Source organism: Xenopus tropicalis, chromosome 1 (genome assembly GCF_000004195.4).
Source record: "Xenopus tropicalis strain Nigerian chromosome 1, UCB_Xtro_10.0, whole genome shotgun sequence".
Taxonomy (NCBI): Eukaryota; Metazoa; Chordata; class Amphibia; order Anura; family Pipidae; genus Xenopus; species Xenopus tropicalis.
Window position 1 is genome coordinate 59,019,982 of NC_030677.2, and position 23,704 is coordinate 59,043,685.

The 23,704-nt window shown below is 37.8% G+C and overlaps 1 protein-coding gene and 1 long non-coding RNA gene across 5 annotated transcripts in view; both read right to left on the minus strand.

Moving 5' to 3' along the window:
- Window positions 1-3,840: 3,840 nt before the first annotated feature.
- On the minus strand, window positions 3,841-6,449 carry LOC116408300. Its single transcript, XR_004220858.1, has 2 exons — window positions 5,747-6,449; window positions 3,841-4,348 (listed from the first exon to the last, which is right to left on the minus strand). It is a non-coding gene; the product is annotated as an uncharacterized LOC116408300 (long non-coding RNA).
- Window positions 6,450-8,452: 2,003 nt separating this feature from the next.
- Window positions 8,453-23,704, minus strand: part of anapc10 (anaphase promoting complex subunit 10) — a 28,831-nt gene continuing 13,579 nt past the window's right edge. For 2 of the 4 annotated variants that reach the window (XM_012962247.3, XM_012962250.3), the window contains exon 6: window positions 8,455-8,951. In XM_012962247.3, coding sequence (XP_012817701.1) covers window positions 8,721-8,951 — 231 coding nt within the window. In that variant the 3' untranslated portion in view covers window positions 8,455-8,720. Of the gene's footprint in view, window positions 8,952-23,704 lie in introns of all 4 variants that reach the window. The other 2 variants (XM_012962253.2, NM_001016392.2) reach the window with 2 other exon arrangements.

Consider the following 23,704-nt stretch of genomic DNA (forward strand, 5'->3'; position numbering starts at 1 on the left):
AGCTTAGAGGAGGGCTTCTTGCTTACTAAAATCAGATATAAAAATAAATCCTAAATCTCTCTTAATCCAGCATAAAAATGCACTTTAAAGCCATTAAAAACAGTTATGCTTCCCAGGGTATAGGAAAGCATGTATAAAGTTTTATTGTATGTGTAAAATGTGACATGAACTTGGCACATTATAACGCAGCAGCAAAGGGCCACACGAGGATGCTGTCAAAAGTTTTTTAAGGTTACTGGTAGAGGTGAATTAAGGTTTGTAGAGATAGTGGAATAAGCGAGCTCTAACTAATCCTAGGCATGTATTTCACACGGGCAGGACAACTTTAGGCACTATTTCTTCACTTCATAATTCTTCATGCTTTATTTATTGGCAGGGAAGTTGACAAAGCCAGCACTTATTTCATTTTACTGTATGTGGAATTGATTTTGCTTTCTCTACAGTTAGTGCCAGAAGAATAACGTCTCTCAGCAAGGGCTATTTTCAGTAGGTGTAACTGAGGTACAGACAAGCTATCTTCACATCCTACTAAACAAGTAAACAAAAATGTCCTTTGAAAATGTTGTATTTTTGGAACCTCTTATTGATATGTTTTTCCAAGGGCCTAAGCCACCCATGCACATTTAAAGAGGTAAAATAAAAGATTTATTTTAGTATTGTAAATAGTTGGGCAATGTGCAGGTTCAGCCAGCAGGTGGTGCTAAGCCCCCTTGCCGTAGCGTATATATGAGAGTGCTTTAGGTGGGCACTTCCTCTCTTTGGCCTGGAAACATCTACAGAGAAACAGACCAGGTAGGTACCAGATCCTTACTAGGCTAGAGAGAGAGGTAGGAGATTGTAACTAGCTCCTTCTAGGAGAGAGAGTTAGATAGGATAGCTAGCAAGGGTAGTTTGAGACAGTGTTAGTGCTCGGAGTAGAGCCCCAAGGCGATAGTGCGCAAGATAGGAAATGAGAACATGTAGAACTAGGATAGAGTATGTCAGTGGAGCTGTAAAGAGACAGCTTGGGTGAAGCCTGGGCACTGTAAGGAGACTGGGGCCTTGGAGGATTCAGAGAAGACATGCTACATGTATGTGTGTGTGATAGAGAGAATCCTATGAAACTGCAGATTCCTGGTCAACTCCAGTCTGCCTGCTAGAAGCCTACAATGAAGTCTGTTCAGTGCAATATTTGTGTCATGACTACCTCTCACAGTAAAGGCCTTTGTTGGTCCCAGGCTGAGGACATACCAGTCCCAGGTACTAACTTTACACACAGCATTCTGTATGTCTCACTATTATCACTGTTCCCAATCACTTTTTGGATGATCTGAAAGCCCCTTGCTATTATGATCCTCATAGGAGTTCTGAATTCTCCCCTCTGCCAGCCACTCTTGTGTTATGCCTGTTGTGTTTGCGCTGCGTCTATGTTCAGGTAGCGTTTAATTCTCTGTAGCAACTGTGCAGTGATTGTCAGACAACAAAATATAATGGGCAAGTCAAATTATAGATCACTATTTGTGCTGTATTGTTTTAGCTCTTTCTTCGGCTGTTCCTCATCAGCTATTAGACTTATTACCCTTAAACAAAGAGGGCTTTACTCAGGAGTTAGAATTTGCACCATTTCTGGGTTAAGGTCAAGTATCAGACTTCCCTTTACAATAATAAAGTTGTAAAATACTGGAGCCTTATTTCTCCTGTGGCACTCATGGATCATGTTCACGATCTTGGGAAGAAATTTTATTATTTATTTTAGACCGTAGATCTGATAATTTGGGGCTGATTTACTAACAATATTGTGGTCACTTATTTAATGAATTAAAACTGCACCTGTGCTGCAGCTCACTGTGTCTAAATCTGTGTCCCCCGGTGTCTGCTCTGCATTATGGTTGGACCCTTTACACGTCTTTGCAGATTTTTGTATATTGTTTATTTTATCAAAAACGTTTCTTTTTTTACTGTTCATTAATTTCAGTGTTCCTTGTCATACCTGGGAAGAGCTGCTCCTCTCGCTTATATCTTTTCTTTATTTTTCCCAGTGCAAAACATAAATAGTGCGCACAATGTTTCGGGGTGCTGCCTCTATTACTCAGAAATGTTTGAGCCCTGAAACACTTGTAATAAATATACAAATTAGGGGTGTCCCCGGTATTTTCTTGGTAGTGCATGCCTTGTGTATACTATACTAGTGGCATAAATAAGGCCCCTGCAGTGCTGCTGGGCGCTGGATCCTGAAGGGCCACTGCCATCGCGATGGTCTGAAGGGACCCTACAGTGCCTTCCCCACCTGCGAACCAATGCATGGCCATCTTTTACAGATTTTTTTACAGGTGCAGCTATGCAGAGTAGGCAGAGCGAGATAAGCAGCATTGGGACAGAAGAAACATTTGTGGTACTTTGTTTGGGTGAGGTAATGCTTTCATTACCATTTATGGAGTGTCCTTACTGGCATGTCTTGGGTTAAAGGAGTGCTCAATTGCCATCCATACAGTAATCATACTGGCATGAAATGCATGCCCCACATTGTGTTGTGGGGTGCTTAGGGCCACAATATGTCATGAAATGGTTGGGGTGCAATTAATGCTTCTGATGCTGCCATTCCAAACATGGAAAGTGTGGGTTTTTGTAAAATGAACATGGTATTTGGGGTTGTGGCCAACATTTTTTGCGAAGCTATGCACACACCATTATTCCTCTCTTTTTATTTTTAAGTGTTGGGAGGTATACATCTGCCAGCCAGAGTTTGCTTCATTGGTCCTCTAAAGGGGGAATGGGCACCCAAACTCTAGTTATGCCACTGTGCTATAATCTATGCAAACTGACAGTTGGGAAATGAGCCTAGGCGGCTCTGGGCAATAGTCAAATAGGACTCTAAACCAGGTCAAAGGGGTTCATAATAATCTTGCATGTACTGCTTGGAGGTCAGGAGGTAAACAACCTCTGTTCTGTACTGCATGCCAAAAAATGCCGTTGCTATGTAATGTACTTGCTGTAACCATGTTGATTAACAGTTTATGTGCTGCTGGGAAGATAAACACACCCATAAACAACTAGGTTTGTCTCTGTCCGATTCCTTCTTGCAGCAAAGGCTTACATGAATGCAATGGCTCCTTACAACTGTAAGGGGCACATTTACTAACCCACGAATCCGAATTGGAAAAATTCAGATTGGAAAACAAACATTTTGCGACTTTTTCATATTTTTTGCGATTTTTTCGGCGCCTTTACGACTTTTCGGAAATTGACGAGACTTTTTCGTTACCAATACGATTTGCGAGAAAAAACGCGAGTTTTTCGTAGCCATTACGATGCGCTCGTATCTTGTCGCGACTTTTTCGTATTGAGCGCTCGTAAGCGGCGGGCGAAACTTTCAGACTTAGCATGATTTTGGAAGCCTCCCATACGACTCAATGGCACTCTGCAGCTCCAACCTGGCCCAAGAAAAGTCACCATACTGAAGCTTGAATGAACCCGAATCTTTCGTACTCGGCGCGAAGGCTACGAAAAAGTCGTGACTTTTCGTGCAAGTAGAAAAAATCGCCAGATTTTGCGCAACATTCGAAATGGCAATGAAAAAGTCGCGACAATTTTCAGAAAAATCGTCAAATACCGATCATTCAAAAAAAAAAACGCTTTCGGACGCATTCGGCCCGTTCGTGAGTAAGTAAATGTGCCCCTAAGTCTGCTCAGGGTTCATACCAACATGGGTAGATGAGTATGATGGAAGGAGGAAAATGAATGTCGGGCAGCACCAATAACCAGCCCTTGCTCTCCTTCAGCATGTACTAAAGAAAACTCCAAACTGATATGGCGGCTACAAATACTTGAGCTAATCTTTGGAAATCATGGAAAAAAACACAATTCATTAAATGTGTATTTTAAGGATACACAGGGGATGAAAGAAAAGCAAAACTGTTTGTTCCATCTGCTGTAATCTCCCTTGTACATATTTTGTGGCTTTCCAAAAGAATGTTTTACTGCTTCTTCAACTCCACAAAATAAATTAAAAATTCCCATTCCATGGACTATTTTTTTTTTTTTTTACTAGTTTTTGAATCACCAGAGGAAGGATAAAATATCAGCTTGGCTTAAGTGGGAGAATTCTGCATCATCATTCAACACAGGTGGCCTCTCTTCTGTCGTCTGCGCTGCCACTAGAATGAATAGGGGCACAGACATGTGATGCTTACATGGTTAGTAACATGGAAAAACCACACAACTGGCTGGACTTCCAGAACAGTTTCTGCTGGGTGCACAATCAGATTTCGATACTGTTACGGTAATTACAGGAAATGATCTGCTATAACTGCGTTCTCCAGATGTTGATGAGCACCATTGTTGAACGATAGATCTGTTCTTATATTTAAATCTGTGAAAACAATTTTGGAAATTTTAATAGGTCTTCAGAGAAGGGCTGGCAACGGGAGCTCAACAGGAGTCATTTTAATGCACCGTGTATTTGAATTCTAAACTAGCAGCTGTTAAAGAGAATGGTAAACTACTGAAAACATTTAAGTATCATGGGCCCATCCAGCTGTCAGTTTAGTAAAATTGCCACTTAGAATAGAATTTAAACTAAAATGACATCACAGGGAAAGAACAAGCAGGTGGTGTCTATAAGCATGCGTGCTTCCTGCAATCACACTTAATATAATTGTATAGAATATGTTATAAAGCCTTCTTGAGGCCATATATTAAGGGGCTACAGTCTGCCACACTACTCTTTCCTTTTTACCTATTTCATGTGTTACTAAACATACACATGACTCTTTACATACTGTAAAGGCAATTTTCTGTTAAATAAATACAAATATGGGCATGGTGGGAACCCTAGTGCTACCACTAGGACAGGGGTGGCCCCTAAGGAGCCCAATGAAGTCTAAAATATTGTCATATTGGGTAGCCATTTTCTTTACTATATAAGCTGTTGACCCCTGGTGGGTTGGTTCTATACATTGCTTGGTACGTAGCACCCACTGAGTTTGGATATACTTGCAGGAATAATTAGCAGTTTTTGAGTTTGTGAATTCGAGTTTGCTTTTCTAAATTGAATAAACTTGCATGTTGAATGTTTGCTTATTTTTTAATGTGGTAAACTCATTTGAATCTTGAATACCTTGAATTTGAGTTTACAAACTCAAATAAAACTCTGAAACTCAAATATCTTGTATGAAAAATATGGCTGGACTTCACCTAGGACAACTCCCATTGACTTCTATGGAAACTCATAAGCTTTTACAATCATAATTTAAATTTGAGGTTTTTTTTAGCACACAAAAACTCAAATCATAAAAAAGAATCAAACTTGAACATCAATCACCCCATTGGACAATAATGTATTTCAATGCACCATAATGGAGAGCTCAATGTTCCGTGTTGGGTGCTTAACCAGAAGAGCTCTTCCTTGCATGGGGTCAATACATCAATGTATAAAAGTTATTTTTTCGATTTTCCTTTTGATGTGCTATCTGCCACTGTTAAAATAAACCTACCATTGAAATGATACTGTTCTGAGACTTTTCATTTCTTTGTCATTGGACAAACTTACAAAATCAGTGAGGGGTCAAATAATTATTTCCTCCACTGTACATACAAAAAAACAAAGGGCCCTCTGGGCCCTTTATCAAGCCCCTTGGACAGTAAGGTAAGGCAAAATTATTAATTTATGTTTTATTTTTTACGGAGAGTAAAAGATTTAGCATGTGTTTCCCACATTTTCAAAACAACATTTAAACCACTACAAATAATGAAATAATAAAATACTCACTGGCTATTGTATCTGGCATGAGAAAGAAGGGTCTCTACATTTTCCTCCAATGTATTCTGCATCTGTTTTACTGGTTTAACTGCAGATTGTGTGTACAAGGAAGGCTGTTTGTTTAGAGAGGATGGGGATATAATGCTGCCTGTTACCTTAAGCTGCAAAATATAATTACATTATTATGCATGGAGCAGATTTAGAATCTTGGCACTCTCTACTTGGATCAAATGTTCTCTAAACTCAAATTTCAAAACTCCCCAACACTTGGTTTAATATAATCCCCCAATTTAGTACAACTGGTTTAACATTTCTCTAGCACTGATTGATCGGTCTGAGTCCATTTTATCATATGCTTAAAAACTGGAATTCTTGAACTTTACAGTCTTTCCAAGCATCACATGCAAGCCTTAGAATGAAATTATAGTATTGTGTAGGCAGTAGTTGTCTAGAAAAAATGCACTTTGTCTTTTATATTTGGGGTGTTTTGATTTTGACTTTTTTCGGTGGCTCACGACTGGCAATTTAGACTGGTACCTGGTTGCCAGAGCTTAATAGCCCTAGTAAGCAGATAGCAGCTTGGAAGTCAAAATGAAAAAATTAATAGGGCCCAAACAGAAATATAAGCAAACACTGCAATATAGTTAAAGCCTCACGGTTTGTGATTTCTGGAGTCAGTGACCTTGACAAACAAAGTATTTTAAAGGAAAACTATACCCTCAGAATGAATACTTAACCAATATACAGTATATATCATATTGAGTGGCCTATTAACTTAACAAACTGGAATATATATATATATATATATATCAATAAATACTGCCCCTTTTACATCTTTTCCCTTGAGCCACCATTTTGCTTTGCTCACTGTGCTCTCTTAGAGATCACCTGACTGGAAATAATGCAGCTCTAACCGTAACAGGAAAAAGTGTAGGAGTTAAAGACAGAACTTTGTCCATTAATTGGTTCATGTGACTTAAAGGAGAAGGAAAGGCTAGTAAAGAGTTAATCTCAGGCTGCAGGCATACCTTCAGATGTCTCAATAGTGCCCTTAAGTCTCCCCATATTTCTCCTGTTCAGATCATCAGAAGCCAAACAGGGAAAAAAAACACTGAGCTGTGTAAAGAAAGTTCCCATGCGCATTAACTTACACAGCGCCATGTTGGACTAATTTAAATATCCAACATGGCGGCCACAATACATGATAAAGAGCACTTCGGCAAGTGCTCTGAAAATACTTACAGAAAAGATAAAAAAAAATGTAGTGATCAGCTACAGGGACATGAGGCCTATGTATGGGGTTGCACTTTTAACCCTTTCCTTCTCCTTTAACATTAGTGAGTAAGCACCCTGCAGGCTTGCACCCATGGGCACCCTAAAGCATAGGAAATGTGGACTATAGTGATGCATATAAACAGTTTCATTTATTTAAATGTAAATGATTTTTAATTATCAGGTAACAAATAAGCATTTACAACTAGATTAGCGCTCCTTTGATTTTGCTTTTGTTTGTTTAGGGATGAATCACTCCATCCTTGATTATTGGAGCTACAGCCATCACAAATAACACTTTAATAACTCCATATACCTACTATGTGTTAAAATTTCAGTTCTTAGGGAAAGAGATGTTGATATACAATATTTGCATTTATTGGGATCTCAATATGTTTCCAGGGTTATTTCCCTTCCTCAATTGTTCTAGAACACTGGAAAATAGAAAGATAACCCCTGAACCTGAAACATTGTGCTAAAAATCCCAATAAATGCCACATTGCTCATTGGTGTAAGCTATTTCTATTTTTTATATGGTATTCCATGATGAATCTGCTGGCATACAAGCGAACTGCCCATGCACATACGTCCCTCTAAACCAGTGGTTCTCAAACTTTACAGTACAGTACATGTTAATCCCAATCTCACCCTTACTGATCTTGAAGCTCGGTTTCAGGTGTATCTAGGAGAGCCGGCATCCCCAGCTCTAACTCTAACTGGCCTTTATGTTGAACCATCCCCCCACGTTGCCCTTGCTCCAAGCTCTCCCTATAAGGAGCCATGCCTACAGTTTGGCAACCACTGCTCTAAACAAAAGATGTGTAATTAGATAAAGCCTGTGTCAGATTTTATGTTTGAGCATTGACAATACAGGTTACTGGATTAGTCCTAACTAAATGGGCCATAAATGGGCCCAGGCCAAAACATGAAGATGAAGAAGTACAGGTATAGGACCCATTATCCAGAATGCTCGGGACCAAGGGTATTCCGGATAAGGGGTCTTTCCGTAATTTGGATCTCCATACCTTAAGTCTACTAAAAATTACAAGGTACTGATTTTTTTTCTACATAGAAAAAGGAAATCAGTTTTAAAATTCTGAATTATTTGATTAAAATGGAGTCTATGGGAGACGGGCTTTCCGTAATTCGGAGCTTTCTGGATAATGGGTTTCCGGATAAGGGGTCCGATACCTGTAGTAGTAGTAGTAGTAGTTCAGTTACTGCTGGAATTCTCTTACCTTGTAATTGTTTAGATGGCTTGTACAACAATCACACACACACAAAACAGTTTTGCTGTAGTAAAAATGAATACTACACAATTAAAATTTCTTTAAAGACACCAGGATGGCAGAAAATACTCCATTACCATAAATGCAATATTTCTAATGTCAGGAAACAAACTTAAATTGAACTAGAATTGCTTCTGATGGAACTACACACCTGAAAATGTAAATATTTAACTTTTATTATTTTTTTAAAAAAATGGTAAAAGATTTATTAAACACAAACATAACATTAAAGTGTGGGCTGATTTAAAATACACATTATCACATTCTCCATTAATATTTCTTAACAGAAAACTGTGATGTTGAGAATTAAAAATAACAGGTAATAACAAAGTAAAATATTTCTTAAATAAAAATCAAAATGCTAAAAGTGTTCACAATTGAGCAAATGATCTGAAAGCCTTTTATTGATCCTGATAAGGCTTTCACCTGATGAAGCGGTGCATCATAAAATCAATGGTTGTACATCTGGGAAACCTGCCAATTGAGCTTTCTTCTACTGGTGTAAACACTTTGATTTGCCTCATGTGAGTATCTCTCCCATTCTGATGGTTCGCCAAAACAGCAATCTGAATCATAAAGGTCCGAATTGGCTTTTTATGGGCATCAGTTAAAGGGACATGTATCCATCCACTAGGTTCCACCAGTTCAAGTTGCTGGAGAGTAAAAGGGAATAAAAAAATAAATGATAAAATAGTGGTAAGATTGAAGATAAATATATAAATTAAACAAAGCTAATAATATTAATTTTAAAGGAGAAAGAAAGGTAAAAACTAAGTAAACTTTATCAGAAAGGTCTATGTAAATACAGCTATAAGCACTCACAGAAACGCTGCACTGACTTCTCTGTCAAAAGATTTGTTGTCTCTGTTTTGCTGTGCCAGAGACACGCAGCTCTCTCCCCTCTCCTGCTCCCCCCTCCCTCAAGAATGCTAAGACCTCACTCCCCCCCTTAGGAATGTGGATCTGAGCCAATCAGCAGGAAGCTGACTCTCAGGGGCACATTTACTAATCCTCGAATCCGAATCCCGAATGGGAAAAACACAGATTGGAAACGAAAATTGTGCGACTTTTTCGTCGCTGTCGCGATTTTCCATATTTGTCACTACCTTTTCGGCGCGACTTTATGGTATTTTGCTATAGTAAACGGCGGAAAAACCAATCCGAATTTTTCGCGATGGCGCCGAAAAAGTCGCAGAAAATATACGATAAAGTCGTAACGGCGACGAAAAAGCCACGCAGAATACTAAACAATTGCGACAGCGACGGAAAAAATCGCAAAAATACCGATCATTACGAAAAAAACGCATTCAGGCGCTTTTGGACGTTCGTGGATTAGTAAATGTGCCCCATAGTCTTAAAAACTGAGCATGTTCACTTGGTCTGGGTGTCTGTGCAGGAGCGAGGCATTATGGGAACTTTCTTTACCCAGCTCAGCGTTTTTTCTTCCTGTTTGGCTTCTGATCATCTGAACAGGTGAAATATGGGGAGACTTAAGGGCACTATTGAGACAACTGAAGGTATGCTTGCAGCCTGAGATTAACTCTATTAGCCTTTCCTTCTCCTTTAATGTTCAAATATGCAGAAATCATAACACTCGGATAAAGCTTTTAGCACCTTTGCAATCCATAGTGTTTTAACATGAAAGCAAGATATTAAATACATTTTTACTGAAGGTAGTGATTGGGTCATAAAATATTGGATTAGAGAATCTGAACTTTTCTTAAAACTGTGGTGTGCTCATTGCCAAGTGTCAGTAATTAATTTTATCATGGACTACTTTGCACACAAGGATTCCTGGACAAGTAGGGACAATAGTTAGTGCTTTAGTCATAAAGTAGGCATACCGTGCGGGTAATCCATTTTGCTAATGTTCTTTTATTGTTTTATTATATAGTGTTATTTTCAAGTGTACTTTATAAATAAAAGAATTTCTTATGGTGGAATCCTGGAGAGTGTTGAATTAAAGCTCTATTTGGGCTCTATGTTTCTATTTTGGCCTTAAGTAAAGGATTTTGAATACTGAATTGCACTCTACTTCTGTTAAGGTGCCCAAACAGGCCCATCCTGTCAAGATCGAGAGACTGAATCAGCCAGTATTCCCTGCTTATTCAACACTGGATTTGGCACATTCAGATATGTTTTGGTCGCGTAAAAAGAAACTATTAGCCAAGAACATCATTGAACTGTAGAAATGGTTTTGAGTGGGCCATCCATGTGATCTTATTGTTGGCCGGAGGGCCAATTATCCAAATGGTGGTTTGGCCCCACCATGGCAAGATTAGCTCATCTTCCTTTGTATGGCTGGCTTTAATTGGTCATTATTTTTATAGTCTTGTCGTTTTCCATTTTTAGCAGTTATCAGCCTGTTGCTTTTGGGTTACTGTGGTCAATGTCCACTATGTCAATTTTACCATTATAATTGATTTTAAGTTAATTAAATTTTTTTCTATAAATTGCTATTCACTTTCCATTTTCATATTTTTGCCTGTTGCCAAATTGTTCGATGGCCAAGATGGAGATGTGTAGAAAAAAAAAAGATTTTTTTTTTTAATAATTATATATGAATGCCCCAGTTGAAGGATCATTTATTAAGATTTTTTTACAGGTACAGTTTCGCACATTCTGACATAATGGTGCTTTCTCACTTAATGAAGACGCAATTCAACATACAGGTCAATATTTAAAGCGGACCTGTCACCCAGACATAAAAAGCTGAATAATAAAAGTACTTTTCAAGTTAAACATGATACCCAAATTCCTTTTTTTTTTAATAACACATCCATACCCATTATAAAGGCATTTAAAAATCCTAGCTGTCAATCATATATTGCCTGCCCCGCCTCTATGCCTTAGGCATAGAGGTGGGACAGACAATACCTTTAGCTTTCCATTCAGCAATTCCTAGATGTCACTGCACTTCTCACTTTCCCCCTTCCTCTTCATCACCTAATTATGTAGCCAGTGCATGGGCACCTGGCCCTCCAGCAAGATTTCCGTGTGATACAAAGCTTGCCTTACTAACAGTGTCCACAAAATGGCAGCTGCCTGCTTGCTGTGATTGAATAGTTCCAAGACTAAAGGAAACAAGATTCATACTATCTGTATAGGGTAAATGAAGTTTATTTTGCTCAACAAACATGATAGAAAAGAATTTGGAGTTTTTTCTTAGGATGACAGGTCCCTTTTAAAGCTTTTGGCAACCTTTACTTTTGACTAACATGGTGCCAAAAGGGTGCAACAGCAAGCACTGCATATAAAATATAATTAACAGCATATAATTTGGGGGGATAAGTCAAAAGGACAAATGAGTAAGCTTTAAAATACTGCCTAACCCTTAGCAATGACATTCTATTGTTCTGATGTTTGATATAACTTTATGCTGCTACCATCTTTGCACCATCCTGCTTTGTTTGCTGGTAAAGGTATTTGTCATATTAGACTAGTAATTTTGTTATGGTTATTCCAACCTGTGACTTCTGCATCCACATTAACCTTACTTGTTGCTGTATTATATTAGTTGTGCACAAGTTGTGTCAGATTTTTCAAAAATTAAATGTGTAATTCTGAAGGAATCCTTATCATTTAATCTTTGTGGGACTGATCAAATGTCCTACAGATTTCTGTGTCATTATGTGTCATTGTGCAAGATTCATCAGACCTCCAAAACAACACGTGGTCTGTGGTACAGAATTCCATAGGCGGCTACGGAGAAGTTTTTCAATGGGATTGGATCAATACTGATTGAATCTAATTTTCTGGAAAAGTGAATGTGCTTTCAGTGATAAAACTTGTGTGTTTCCTACAGTAACACTACTATAGCATATAAATAAGCTGCTGTGTAGCCATGGGGGCATCTATTCAAGCAGGAAAAAAGAAAAGGCACAGGTTACACATCAGATGAGCCCTGTAGAATACAATAGTGTTTTACAGAGTTATCTACTATGTAGCCTGAACAATTTAGCCCTATTTCAGTTTGAATAGCTGCCCCCATGGCTACACAGCAGTTTGTTTATATAAAATATAGCAGTCCTTTTAAAGCAAATACATCATTTTTACCAATGCAGGACAACAGCACATTATCTTTGGTGTTATTGTTTTTTTAATAAAATTAAGCTGAATCAGAATAAGTAATTCTGAAACTATATTTAGATCAAAATGTAAATTAAAAAAAAACACAGCTATTACATACATATAAAGAAGCATTAACACCATTCCAAAATCTATTATACCCTTACTTTTCTAAAGATATCATTGATCTGTGGCATAGAAGAAACTATTTTAAATGTTTATGAAACAAAAATATATAAAAAAAAAAAACCCACTAAAGAAGGGCAAGTTATCATAAGTGTTATTGTTTATTTGACCTCCAGTATCTCGTGTGTATGTTATACTATGTAGCTACCTACATATTTGGCAAGTTTACTTATTAAAAAAAGACAACCTCAATAAGTAAATTCATTTAATGGGATCTATAAGAGGTGGACATAAGTAATCATATGTCTATAGTGACAGTATTTAGAGGCAAAGTAACAGACGTTTCTAATACAGGTATGGAATCCCTTATCCGGAAACCCATTATCCAGAAAGTTTCAAATTACAGAAAGCCTGTCTGCCATAGACTCCATTTTAATCAAATATTTCAGAATTTTAAAACTGATTTCCTTTTTCTCTGTAATAATAAAACAGTGCCTTGTACTTGATCCCAACTTAAATATAATTAATCCTTATTGGATGCAAAACAATCCTATTGGGTTTAATTATTTTTTTTTTATTTTTTAGTAGACTTAAGGTATGGAGATCCAAATTACAGAAAGACCCCTTATCTGGAATACCCTTGGTCCCGAGCATTCTGGATAACAGGTCCTATACCTGTAATGTGATGCTGCACTGTATCTCAATGAGAGAGAAAGCTTGAATCTGCAATGTGACTGCGCTTCTGGGAAAGCGGAAAGAAACTGCTATTTCACTTTTAGGAAACATCATATTATTGGCTAAGATTCAACATTTATAACTTCACATTGGTTTTAGTCAAAGGCAAAAGAAACAGTCTATATCAGTTAAAACCATTAAAGGCAGCAAAGAACTTTGTTTAATGAAAAAGTGCCTTTATGTGGAAAAATCTGAGAGAAAGGGTTAGTTTAGGAAAAACAAAATCACCATGCCAGAAGATCTACATGTACGTTTTCCTGTCTGGAAGCTAGTCAGTCTAACAAGTGTCTAAGACACACACAAAAAAATATGAAACAAACATTACAGGTTAAATCTAGTGACTTGTCCTTTAACAGATACCGTGGCTGAGCCACCGAACTATACCTGTCAACACTTTAAGTGTTACAGTCTGGCCAGCAGCCACCCTTTTTTATGTAGGAAGAAGACAAACTTGTAGAAGTGAGGCAGTAGTTCCAAAAAGGGAGATGATATCTGATCCAAAAGAAACTTCCAAAGTTCCAACCAAGTTAAAAGGAGAGCCCCTACAAGAGACGCTTTAAGGAAAAACCCAAACAAAAACAAGCAGAATGGATTCTACTGAAAGAGTCAATTGTAGGAAGAAAGCACTCTTATGGCAGCAAACAGTTATGAGACATTAAGACCACCAAGTAAGAAGATGACTTGTGCATCTTTGGCAGTTTCCTGTACTAGATCAAACGCTTTGATTTTTACTTGAAATAGCTATAGAAGGTAAAGTGAAGAAGGATGTGCAACACTGACTTAACAAGCTTGGTGGCAGACACGAGGTAAACAAGATCTTCATGAAAAGCAAGTTATATAACAAACCTTAAAAGTAAGACTAAAGGGAGATGCTAAGAAAACTTTTAAATAAATTGTATTTGGGGCAATATATATATACAGTGGAGGAAATAATTATTTGACCCCTCACTGGTTTTGTAAGTTTGTCCAATGACAAAGAAATGAAAAGTCTCAGAACAGTATCATTTCAATGGTAGGTTTATTTTAACAGTGGCAGATAGCACATCAAAAGGAAAATCGAAAAAATAACTTTAAATAAAAGATAGCAACTGATTTGCATTTCATTGAGTGAAATAAGTTTTTGAACCCCTACCAACCATTAAGAGTTCTGGCTCCCACAGAGTGGTTAGACACTTCTACTCAATTAGTCAACCTCATTAAGGACACCTGTCTTAACTAGTCACCTGTATAAAAGACACCTGTCCACAGAATCAATCAATCAAGCAGACTCCAAACTCTCCAACATGGGAAAGACCAAAGAGCTGTCCAAGGATGTCAGAGACAAAATTGTAGACCTGCACAAGGCTGGAATGGGCTACAAAACCATTAGCAAGAAGCTGGGAGAGAAGGTGACAACTGTTGGTGCGATTGTTCGAAAATGGAAGGAGCACAAAATGACCATCAATCGACCTCGCTCTGGGGCTCCACGCAAGATCTCACCTCGTGGGGTGTCAATGATTCTGAGAAAGGTGAAAAAGCATCCTAGAACTACACGGGAGGAGTTAGTTAATGACCTCAAATTAGCAGGGACCACAGTCACCAAGAAAACCATTGGAAACACATTACACCGCAATGGATTAAAATCCTGCAGGGCTCGCAAGGTCCCCCTGCTCAAGAAGGCACATGTGCAGGCCCGTCTGAAGTTTGCCAATGAACACCTGAATGATTCTGTGAGTGACTGGGAGAAGGTGCTGTGGTCTGATGAGACCAAAATAGAGCTCTTTGGCATTAACTCAACTCGCTGTGTTTGGAGGAAGAAAAATGCTGCCTATGACCCCCAAAACACCGTCCCCACCGTCAAGCATGGGGGTGGAAACATTTTGCTTTGGGGGTGTTTTTCTGCTAAGGGCACAGGACAACTTATTCGCATTAACGGGAAAATGGACGGAGCCATGTATCGTGAAATCCTGAACGACAACCTCCTTCCCTCTGCCAGGAAACTGAAAATGGGTCGTGGATGGGTGTTCCAGCACGACAATGACCCAAAACATACAGCAAAGGCAACAAAGGAGTGGCTCAAGAAGAAGCACATTAAGGTCATGGAGTGGCCTAGTCAGTCTCCGGACCTTAATCCAATAGAAAACCTATGGAGGGAGCTCAAGCTCAGAGTTGCACAGAGACAGCCTCGAAACCTTAGGGATTTAGAGATGATCTGCAAAGAGGAGTGGACCAACATTCCTCCTAAAATGTGCGCAAACTTGGTCATCAATTACAAGAAACGTTTGACCTCTGTGCTTGCAAACAAGGGTTTTTCCACTAAGTATTAAGTCTTTTTTTGTTAGAGGGTTCAAAAACTTATTTCACTCAATGAAATGCAAATCAGTTGCTATCTTTTATTTAAAGTTATTTTTTCGATTTTCCTTTTGATGTGCTATCTGCCACTGTTAAAATAAACCTACCATTGAAATGATACTGTTCTGAGACTTTTCATTTCTTTGTCATTGGACAAACTTACAAAATCAGTGAGGGGTCAAATAATTATTTCCTCCACTGTATGTGTGTGTGTGTGTGTGTTGTTTTGATGATTTGTGTAATAAATTGAATGTAATGTATTAGGAGACTAGAGATAGTGCTTCTTCCATCCTTCTAAACTTGTGTGTATTTTATGGTAGTATGCAATTGACAACTGGGAAATAGTAGCATGCCTTCTTTTCTAAAGTAGATGGAAACAATAGTGTTTTTTATACACAATGTACCTTGCAAACCCCAAATTGTGTCTTGTGACGGGAAGGCATTGCTGCCATGAGGTGAGTTGAGCCACTTGCCTCAAGTGGCAGCGCCCAGCAAAAAGAGCCTAAATTCCAATTTTCTAATAATTCGGCTCTTCTAGTACAGAGTACAATAGCGCCCTCTCTGCTCAGTGATCTGTCATACAAAAGATAAAGGCAAATATAGTGCCTCAAATTATTATATATTATATAACTGATTAAGCTAATGTTCTAACTGCAAGCTGTTTGCTCCTGGCTCTCTGCTAACCTGGATATCTCAGGTCAAAACCTGAGACCACTGGATGAAGGAGGATAGGTAAAAAGCTTTATCAGAAAGTTCTATGTAAATACAGCCATAAACACTTACAGAACTGCTGCTCTGAGACCTCAGTGAAAAAAGAACAACACATTTCTTTCCTTATATTCTGTATATATGATCTGTATTAGACTTCCTACTCTCCTACTCCTACTTCCTCTCCCTTCTGCTCTCTCCCCCTCCCCTCACTGCTGTAATCTGAGCTGAGAGCTGTTCCCTGCCTGCATGCTGCTGCCAAGGTAAAATGGCAGCTGTTATCTTAAATAGAGAGAGCTTCTATGGCTGTTTACTTAGGCATAGTAAAGCATTCTGCGGAATAAATATGGTGTTATAGCTTGCACTATTGGGACTAATCTATTGCCAATAAAACACCAAAATGCCTTTCCTGCTCCATTGACAAGAAAGTCTCCTGAATAACATACACATCTTTCTTGCTAACCTTGAAGAGAATACTCATTTCCGAGACAAAAGTTTACATTTCTGAACTTTATGATGTCATGTGATTATGATTAGAGTTCAGACGTATACTGGTTGGTTGGTGACAGAAGTATAAGGAAGAAGGGAAGGGCCAATGTATTAAAGGTTAATCATACCTCTAAAAGCATCATACCATGCTTCTTGAAACGTTGGGCAATGCTTTTGGTAATGGGATCATAAACAGGTGCTTTGTTGCCAGCCCAACTGCTTACAGATATTGGCTGCTTAGGAAAGACTAAACCGCAAATATTACTCAGCGACACCTTCTTAGCTTTAGAAAATAATGCAAATGAAAAATAAATACTTTCAGCTTTTAATCCATATAGAAAAATATAAAAATACCCTTTCAAATATAAGGCGACACTGGCTTATTGCGCTTATATTTTATGGATTAATTTAAATCAATTCCTGAGAGATAACAGATTCCTATTAACATTACTGTAAACTGTAAAGAAAAACACCAAAGCAAACAAGACATCTATGAGCTAGAACTGCAAATCATTATTTTGACATATTCTTTCTAAGCTGGTACTACCCTGTGTCTTACATGAAAAGCACGACTTTCCAACGTCTTACAGCAACTGATTCATAAGGCATCACTGATGTCAACATGGGAAGTAATTAAGGGAACTGCCCTCTTGGCTGTATTGCAAGTGCCACACACAACGATACATGAAGTGTCTGTGTATGCAGACACATTAAACATATCCTCAGGGTAGACTGTAAATGCATATGGGAACACTGTCAGGCAATAGTACTTGCATTATCTTTTATGGCTTCGGCAAGAAATGTCTGTTGGCATGCTGCCCTTATGCTTGGCTGTGAACAACAAGCTTACTTGACAGGTACTGGTGTCATGCTTGGACTGCATGGTCCATTTACTTGATTTCTACTACAGCAAAGGCACTGCTAAGAAAAATAAAAAAACACAAAACATGACTAAATTATGTTTGAAATTTAGAGGTGAAAAAAAAATGATGAAATACTTTTAGCACGTGCCAAAACTGCATAATGATTTATATGCAGGACAAATGACTGTCCAACCTTACACGGGGAAAAATTGATTTTTGGTGCAACTGTTCCCAATTCAGGGAACAAAAGTACCATATATATGTGAACATATAGTAAGCTATAAACTGGCTATACACTGAAAGATCTGCTCATTCGTCAACCTCGGCAAATCAGATGGGCAATATCAGATTCATCTAATAGTTTGGCCCTATGTCCAAATGACTGGATTACAACAATGGGGATACAGGCCGCCGAAGTGAGGATCACATCAACAAGCCAATGCAGTCATTGTGCCAACAAGATTTTTAAATGTGCCTAGATTCTGGCCTGATATATTGGTTGGGTAGGCCCGACAGAGTGCCACAAAACACAGGCAGATAAACTGACAACTCGGACCGAAGGAGCCAAATCAGCAGCTAAAATCCACCCATGTATGGGCACCTTAACATCAACTAAACTATGCAGCCTGGAGACTTACTAGGGTTCTTTAATTCATTGCTTATTCAACCGATTTCATGTTATTGTGTCAAACACCACAGTGTAAAAAATAAAGAGCATATAGGTATCTAATCACCCACAGCAAACAATGAGCAGTTAGCATTAATGATACCCTGCTTAAAAGCAAACATCCTATTGGTTGCTATGGGTTACTGCATCTGGGCAAACATTGGCCTTTTATTGCATATAGGGGTTAGCGTACTACTTGAAAGGACTCCCAGCAGTTTGGTCTATTTTACAACATAATAACACTTTCCTGTCAGGAACATCTCTCTTACCAACAGGACCAGCTGTAATAAACGGACACATTTATTAAAGCTGTTACCAGTGTTAGTTTGTATGCATATTTGCATGGTGTACTGTATATGGGCACATGGAGGGTGGAAGCTGCTTCAACATTTGGACAATTAATATTCAAGGCTTTTTTTGCCTGTGCATATTATGCTAAGACTAACGGTCCTCATCTTATTTTAACCCAACATGTTTACATTTGCTTACGAATCAGTTACTTACATCAGCCCTCCGTGATTCTCCTTTATACTAAACACGCAAAGATGTTAACATTATAAGAGACAGCGCGTGTAAAGTAATTGTACAAGTTGTAGTATATATAGCACATGGCTGCCATGCAATAGAGGAAAGATAGATTTCATGCTGCAGGAAAGGTATAGGCAGAAGGTCAACTGTTGCTAACACTATTAATAAAGAGAATAACACTAGTAAAATAACTATAACTTACAGATCTTTGACAAGACATTAATTCTATATAGCATAAAAGCACAGATCAAAGAAAGACTCTCGACCTCAACTTGTGCTTTATAGAAAATGATGAGGTCATTGGTGCACTGTATATATGTCTCATCAGTTACAATAGATCTGTGCTGAAATACAAAATAGCTTGGTCCCCAATATGTGCAGAACACAGGATTAATTGCTGTTCATTTCTAAAAACAAGGGGTACATGGATGTACTATGGCATCAGACACTACTCAGTGGTAATTGATCTATATACATACTGTAGTTACATAGTTAAGCTGGTTTAAAAAAAAGTCCATCATGTTCAACCCCTCCAAATGAACCCTAGTGCATATATACACACTCATACATACTGACCTATCACACTCATATATAAACTATATAAACTAAAATCTACACTAATTTTAGATTTTAGTATCACAATAGCCTTGGATATTATCATCCAAGCCCCTTTTAACAGAATTTGCCATCACCCAGAAGGGCATTCCCCAACCTCAATGCCTTCACCGTGAAGAACAACTTACGCTGCTTCAACTGAAAGTTCTGCTCCACTAATCTAAAGGGTTGGCCTCTGGTGCGCTGATCGTTTTTAAGGGAAAAAAGATTCCCTACTATGTGCCTATTCCAGAGACAATCACCCTGACAGACTACCCTTACAGTTTAAACCTTCCATCCCTTTATTAGTTGCACCAGTTTTCGGATAGCATTTTTTTTTGGTCAGGAAGGAGCATACTGGTATAGTTGCCTGCATCAAAATCTATGGGTTTAGCAAAGGCTTCAAGGCTTTTCACAGTATCAGTGCAAACAGCAATGGGCAGTGGGGGGGATAACCAAGGGAAATAGGGGTGCAATTGTGCTTGGTGAACACCAGAATGCTGCAGCACACTGTTTACCTAATTATCGGTAAGGATAATGAGGGGAAGGGGCCTTTAAGGCTATTGTTACATTACTGGCAGTGAGGTAGTTAACAATACTGACTGACCAGACAGGTGATAGCCAGTAGTAACACAGAGGTTCCCTCATACACTAGGGGAGATATGCCAGGGGCTCCACACTTTACTTCCTATATGCCTCCAAAATACTACTTAATGCAGCTTGCACTTCACTAAATCAAATTATGGCACTCAGATTCACAACTAAAGGCAATCACCAAAGGGACTCTAACAAACAGTTTTGGTGTAATATGCCATTTTCTACTTATTCATGAGTTAAACCTTCAGCAGCAAGTTAAACAAAATTCACTGCAAACTATTAAGTAAAAATTTAATTTTCAGAACAATACTTGACTTTTTCTTTACTATTCTAAAAGTATGTTGACACACAAGCAGTGGATTTGCGTAGGGTCCATAAATGATAAATCAACAGAAAATGAAGGCAGGCTTTCAGCTAATAAGAAGCAATTGCAATGAAAAGTTAAATGCAGTAAAAAAAAATAAATGAAACTGCTGCCTTCACAAACACAGAACAACAAGTGTCCCATTGCCCTTCAGTAACACAGAGCCTTTATTCCAAGAGGAACATTCTGTGAAAAATGATGTGTGAACAGCAAGCACTGATGTTCACACAAGCGTTCTGCATACAGCCCAGCAGGCTAGATTTTTGGACTGTGCCCTTGAGACGCTGGCACAATGGAATTTAAATACCATAATTGCTTGTTTCTGTGGATGCCAGTCTCTGAAATAGCAGGTACAAAATCCATGTAAATGATGACCATGGTAAAATAAAATGCATTCAGCTGTTCCGCTCAAAAGATGTATTTTTTAATCATAGCACATCAAGGACAGAAATAAAATAAAGAAGTGCAGAGAAACGCAACCGTCCAGAGGTTCATTTTACAAGGACCTCACACAAAGTGTTTTTTTTTTCTTCTTCGTCTTATGCAACTCTTACTAGAAACAGCATTATTTGCTAAAAATGTTATTGCTGCCAAAAACGAAAATCCATCAAAAGAAAAAGCACTTTTGAGATGAAAACAGAATGTAAATTAAGAAATTGAGAATTATGTGGCTCCCCCCTCCTCCAAAAAAAAAGTAAGTACTGAATTAAATCACTATCTATAGACTTTGCAGTGGTCATGCTAATATCTAGTATGAGGGCATTCCTATAATTGCTGTAGCAAAATGACTATATTTACTAGTTATTTTAATACATTCTAATTAAACTGTTCTCATGGGGTTTTGCAGCACCTTAAAAAAAGGCTTTGGTTCACATGATAGAACAATGGGAAAATTTTACGAATGGCTGCACACTAACCCTGACAAGTGTGCAGAGCCAACTACAATACATTATATAGTAGCAGGAGCAGCCACCCACGTTGTTGAGAGAACAGCTTTCGAGGACATGCACTGAGCTGTAAAACCACACAATCCCTTATTACACATTGTATTTCTCAGTTTAGGTAAAATACACCATTTTGTTTCCATTGGCAAATTAATGTTTATTTTTAGTTTGCATAATTTTGGGATCTATTAAAAAAAAAAAAAAAGAAGAAAAGCAATTGGCCTTTATTTCAGATGTATTATTTTTCCAAAGGAGGAAAACAAAAGTAGAAACATATTGTGGTTTGACATCTCCTACCTAGCTCTCCTCAGATTTACTATAACACTTCATTTCCTACAAATCAGGAAGTATAAACAAGTATCATTTATACTCACTCAACACTGTTCATTTTCACCTAAACCTTCACTCTACAAGCCAAAGCCTTCACAGACAACAGAAATACAGAAAAAACATCCTGTCTTTGCACTATGTACAAACAACTGATACACTTGCATTTTGGGCAAGTTAAGCCATATCGCAAGCACTGAACCTGTCCCTGCCACGTGCAAATAACTATAATATTTTATCTGCAGGATCTGCTTTATGCTTTGCTTGTGAGCCAGCAAGTGTGTTCAGCATTCAGATAAGCCCTACATTCAGTGCACATTCAACATGTGGTGGACACACTGTGCAAACACACCTCACCTTGGGTGGATCTAAAAAAAAAAAAAAAAAAAAAAAAAAAAAAAAAGAAATACAATACTTCCCCTAAAGTATGTTAAATTAAACTGATGTTATACAGAAACAATAGATATTATAAGGTTCTATACATAAACTAAAATACCTATATATTCTAACCAGTCAATTGAGAATGCTGTCCAGGACACTAAAGGATGCTACACTTACTACAATCTACCCAGAGGCCAGCTGTAAGAGTTGGCCTTATTTACTAATTATTTAACTTCTTATCCAGAAATTTGATTTTAGGTTATTAAAGGAAAATTACCTGTACAGGCCCTCTCTCAATTATCCCATATACTTATCAAATAAAGGGTTGGGCATTGCTGCTTTATGACACATTCTACTAACCTCATACACAGAGATGACGCTGCACTTAGTCTGTCATTGGCTGCCATCTACATACATAACTCGGAAGACAGGCAGCTTGTTTTGTGTATAGAAATAAGACTGGGATAGATTTAGGGTCTAGCTGTGCTAAAAAAGCACACCAAGCGGATGATATTATGATGTTGATTAATGTTTGTTCTTTTCAAGAAATGTTTGGTGAAAATGAGTTTTCCCACAAATTATATCAAGAGACAGAACAATTCCCCCTGGAAAAGGTAAACAAAAAATTCCTTTGTGGTCTAATGATACACAACATGGCCAGACATATTGTGCATTGTCTGGATTTGTATTATGCTTCACAGGGCAATTCTGTTTAAATGATTTACTCTTACTTTTCAGACTGACACAATAATAAACTTTAAATGTGTTAAGGTCAATTTCTGAATGTAGTTCTGAAAATAAATATTTACATATAAGCTTCTCTGTAAAGTCATATTTATATTTCTTAATCGTTGTGCCCAAGGCAAGTCAATTAAAGCAGGTCAGTCATACATATAAGATTTATTTTACCATACCCATTTATAAAGTTCAGAATTCAAAAATATACATTTTATACAACAAAATATTGGGGACCTCTCCTATTTATAGTTTGGTTTTCTCATGCAAAACATATTTAGATTTGCTGAATTATTAAACCCCAGATTACTCAGATTTATCAAACTTTCAGAGTTTTCAAACTGGAATGACAGATAATATATCTAAATATCTGCATACCCTGGAGTCTGCTGTAATCTTTGGTACTACCAATTGTTCTGCTTGTGAGTGTTTATATTGTTAGTAGTTTGCAGCACAGAAAAAAAACTCCCCAATAATTGTGATTTTGTGAAACGGATACATCTTCCAATATATTTTGCTAGATTTTTAATAAATCCACAGTTGCCCTCAAATATTGGATTTTCAATTATAAAAAGGCCAGCCTGTGTAAGTGTCCTGTAAGCTTCATAAAAAGCATGTGCCTCTGCAAAGTATACAACATTTGAAGTCAACAAGCAATCGGTTAAGTGGATATGACTATAGTGCTCATCTCTAGCAATTTAGACTGATAAACCTTTAATACTGGAGGACAGAAATTTTACGTCAGCTGAAAGTGAAGAGATTCCTTGAATTTCTTGGCAAAAGTGATGTGGTCACTAAACTGGGTAAAACACCATGCCAAACGAACAATAAAAATGTTTTAAATTGTTCCCCAGAAGTGTAAATAAAAGCCCGTTTTAATAAAATGTATATAATTAGTCTCAATAACCCTTTCTCTACAGCAGATTCCCAAGTATTTTCCTTTTCTTGT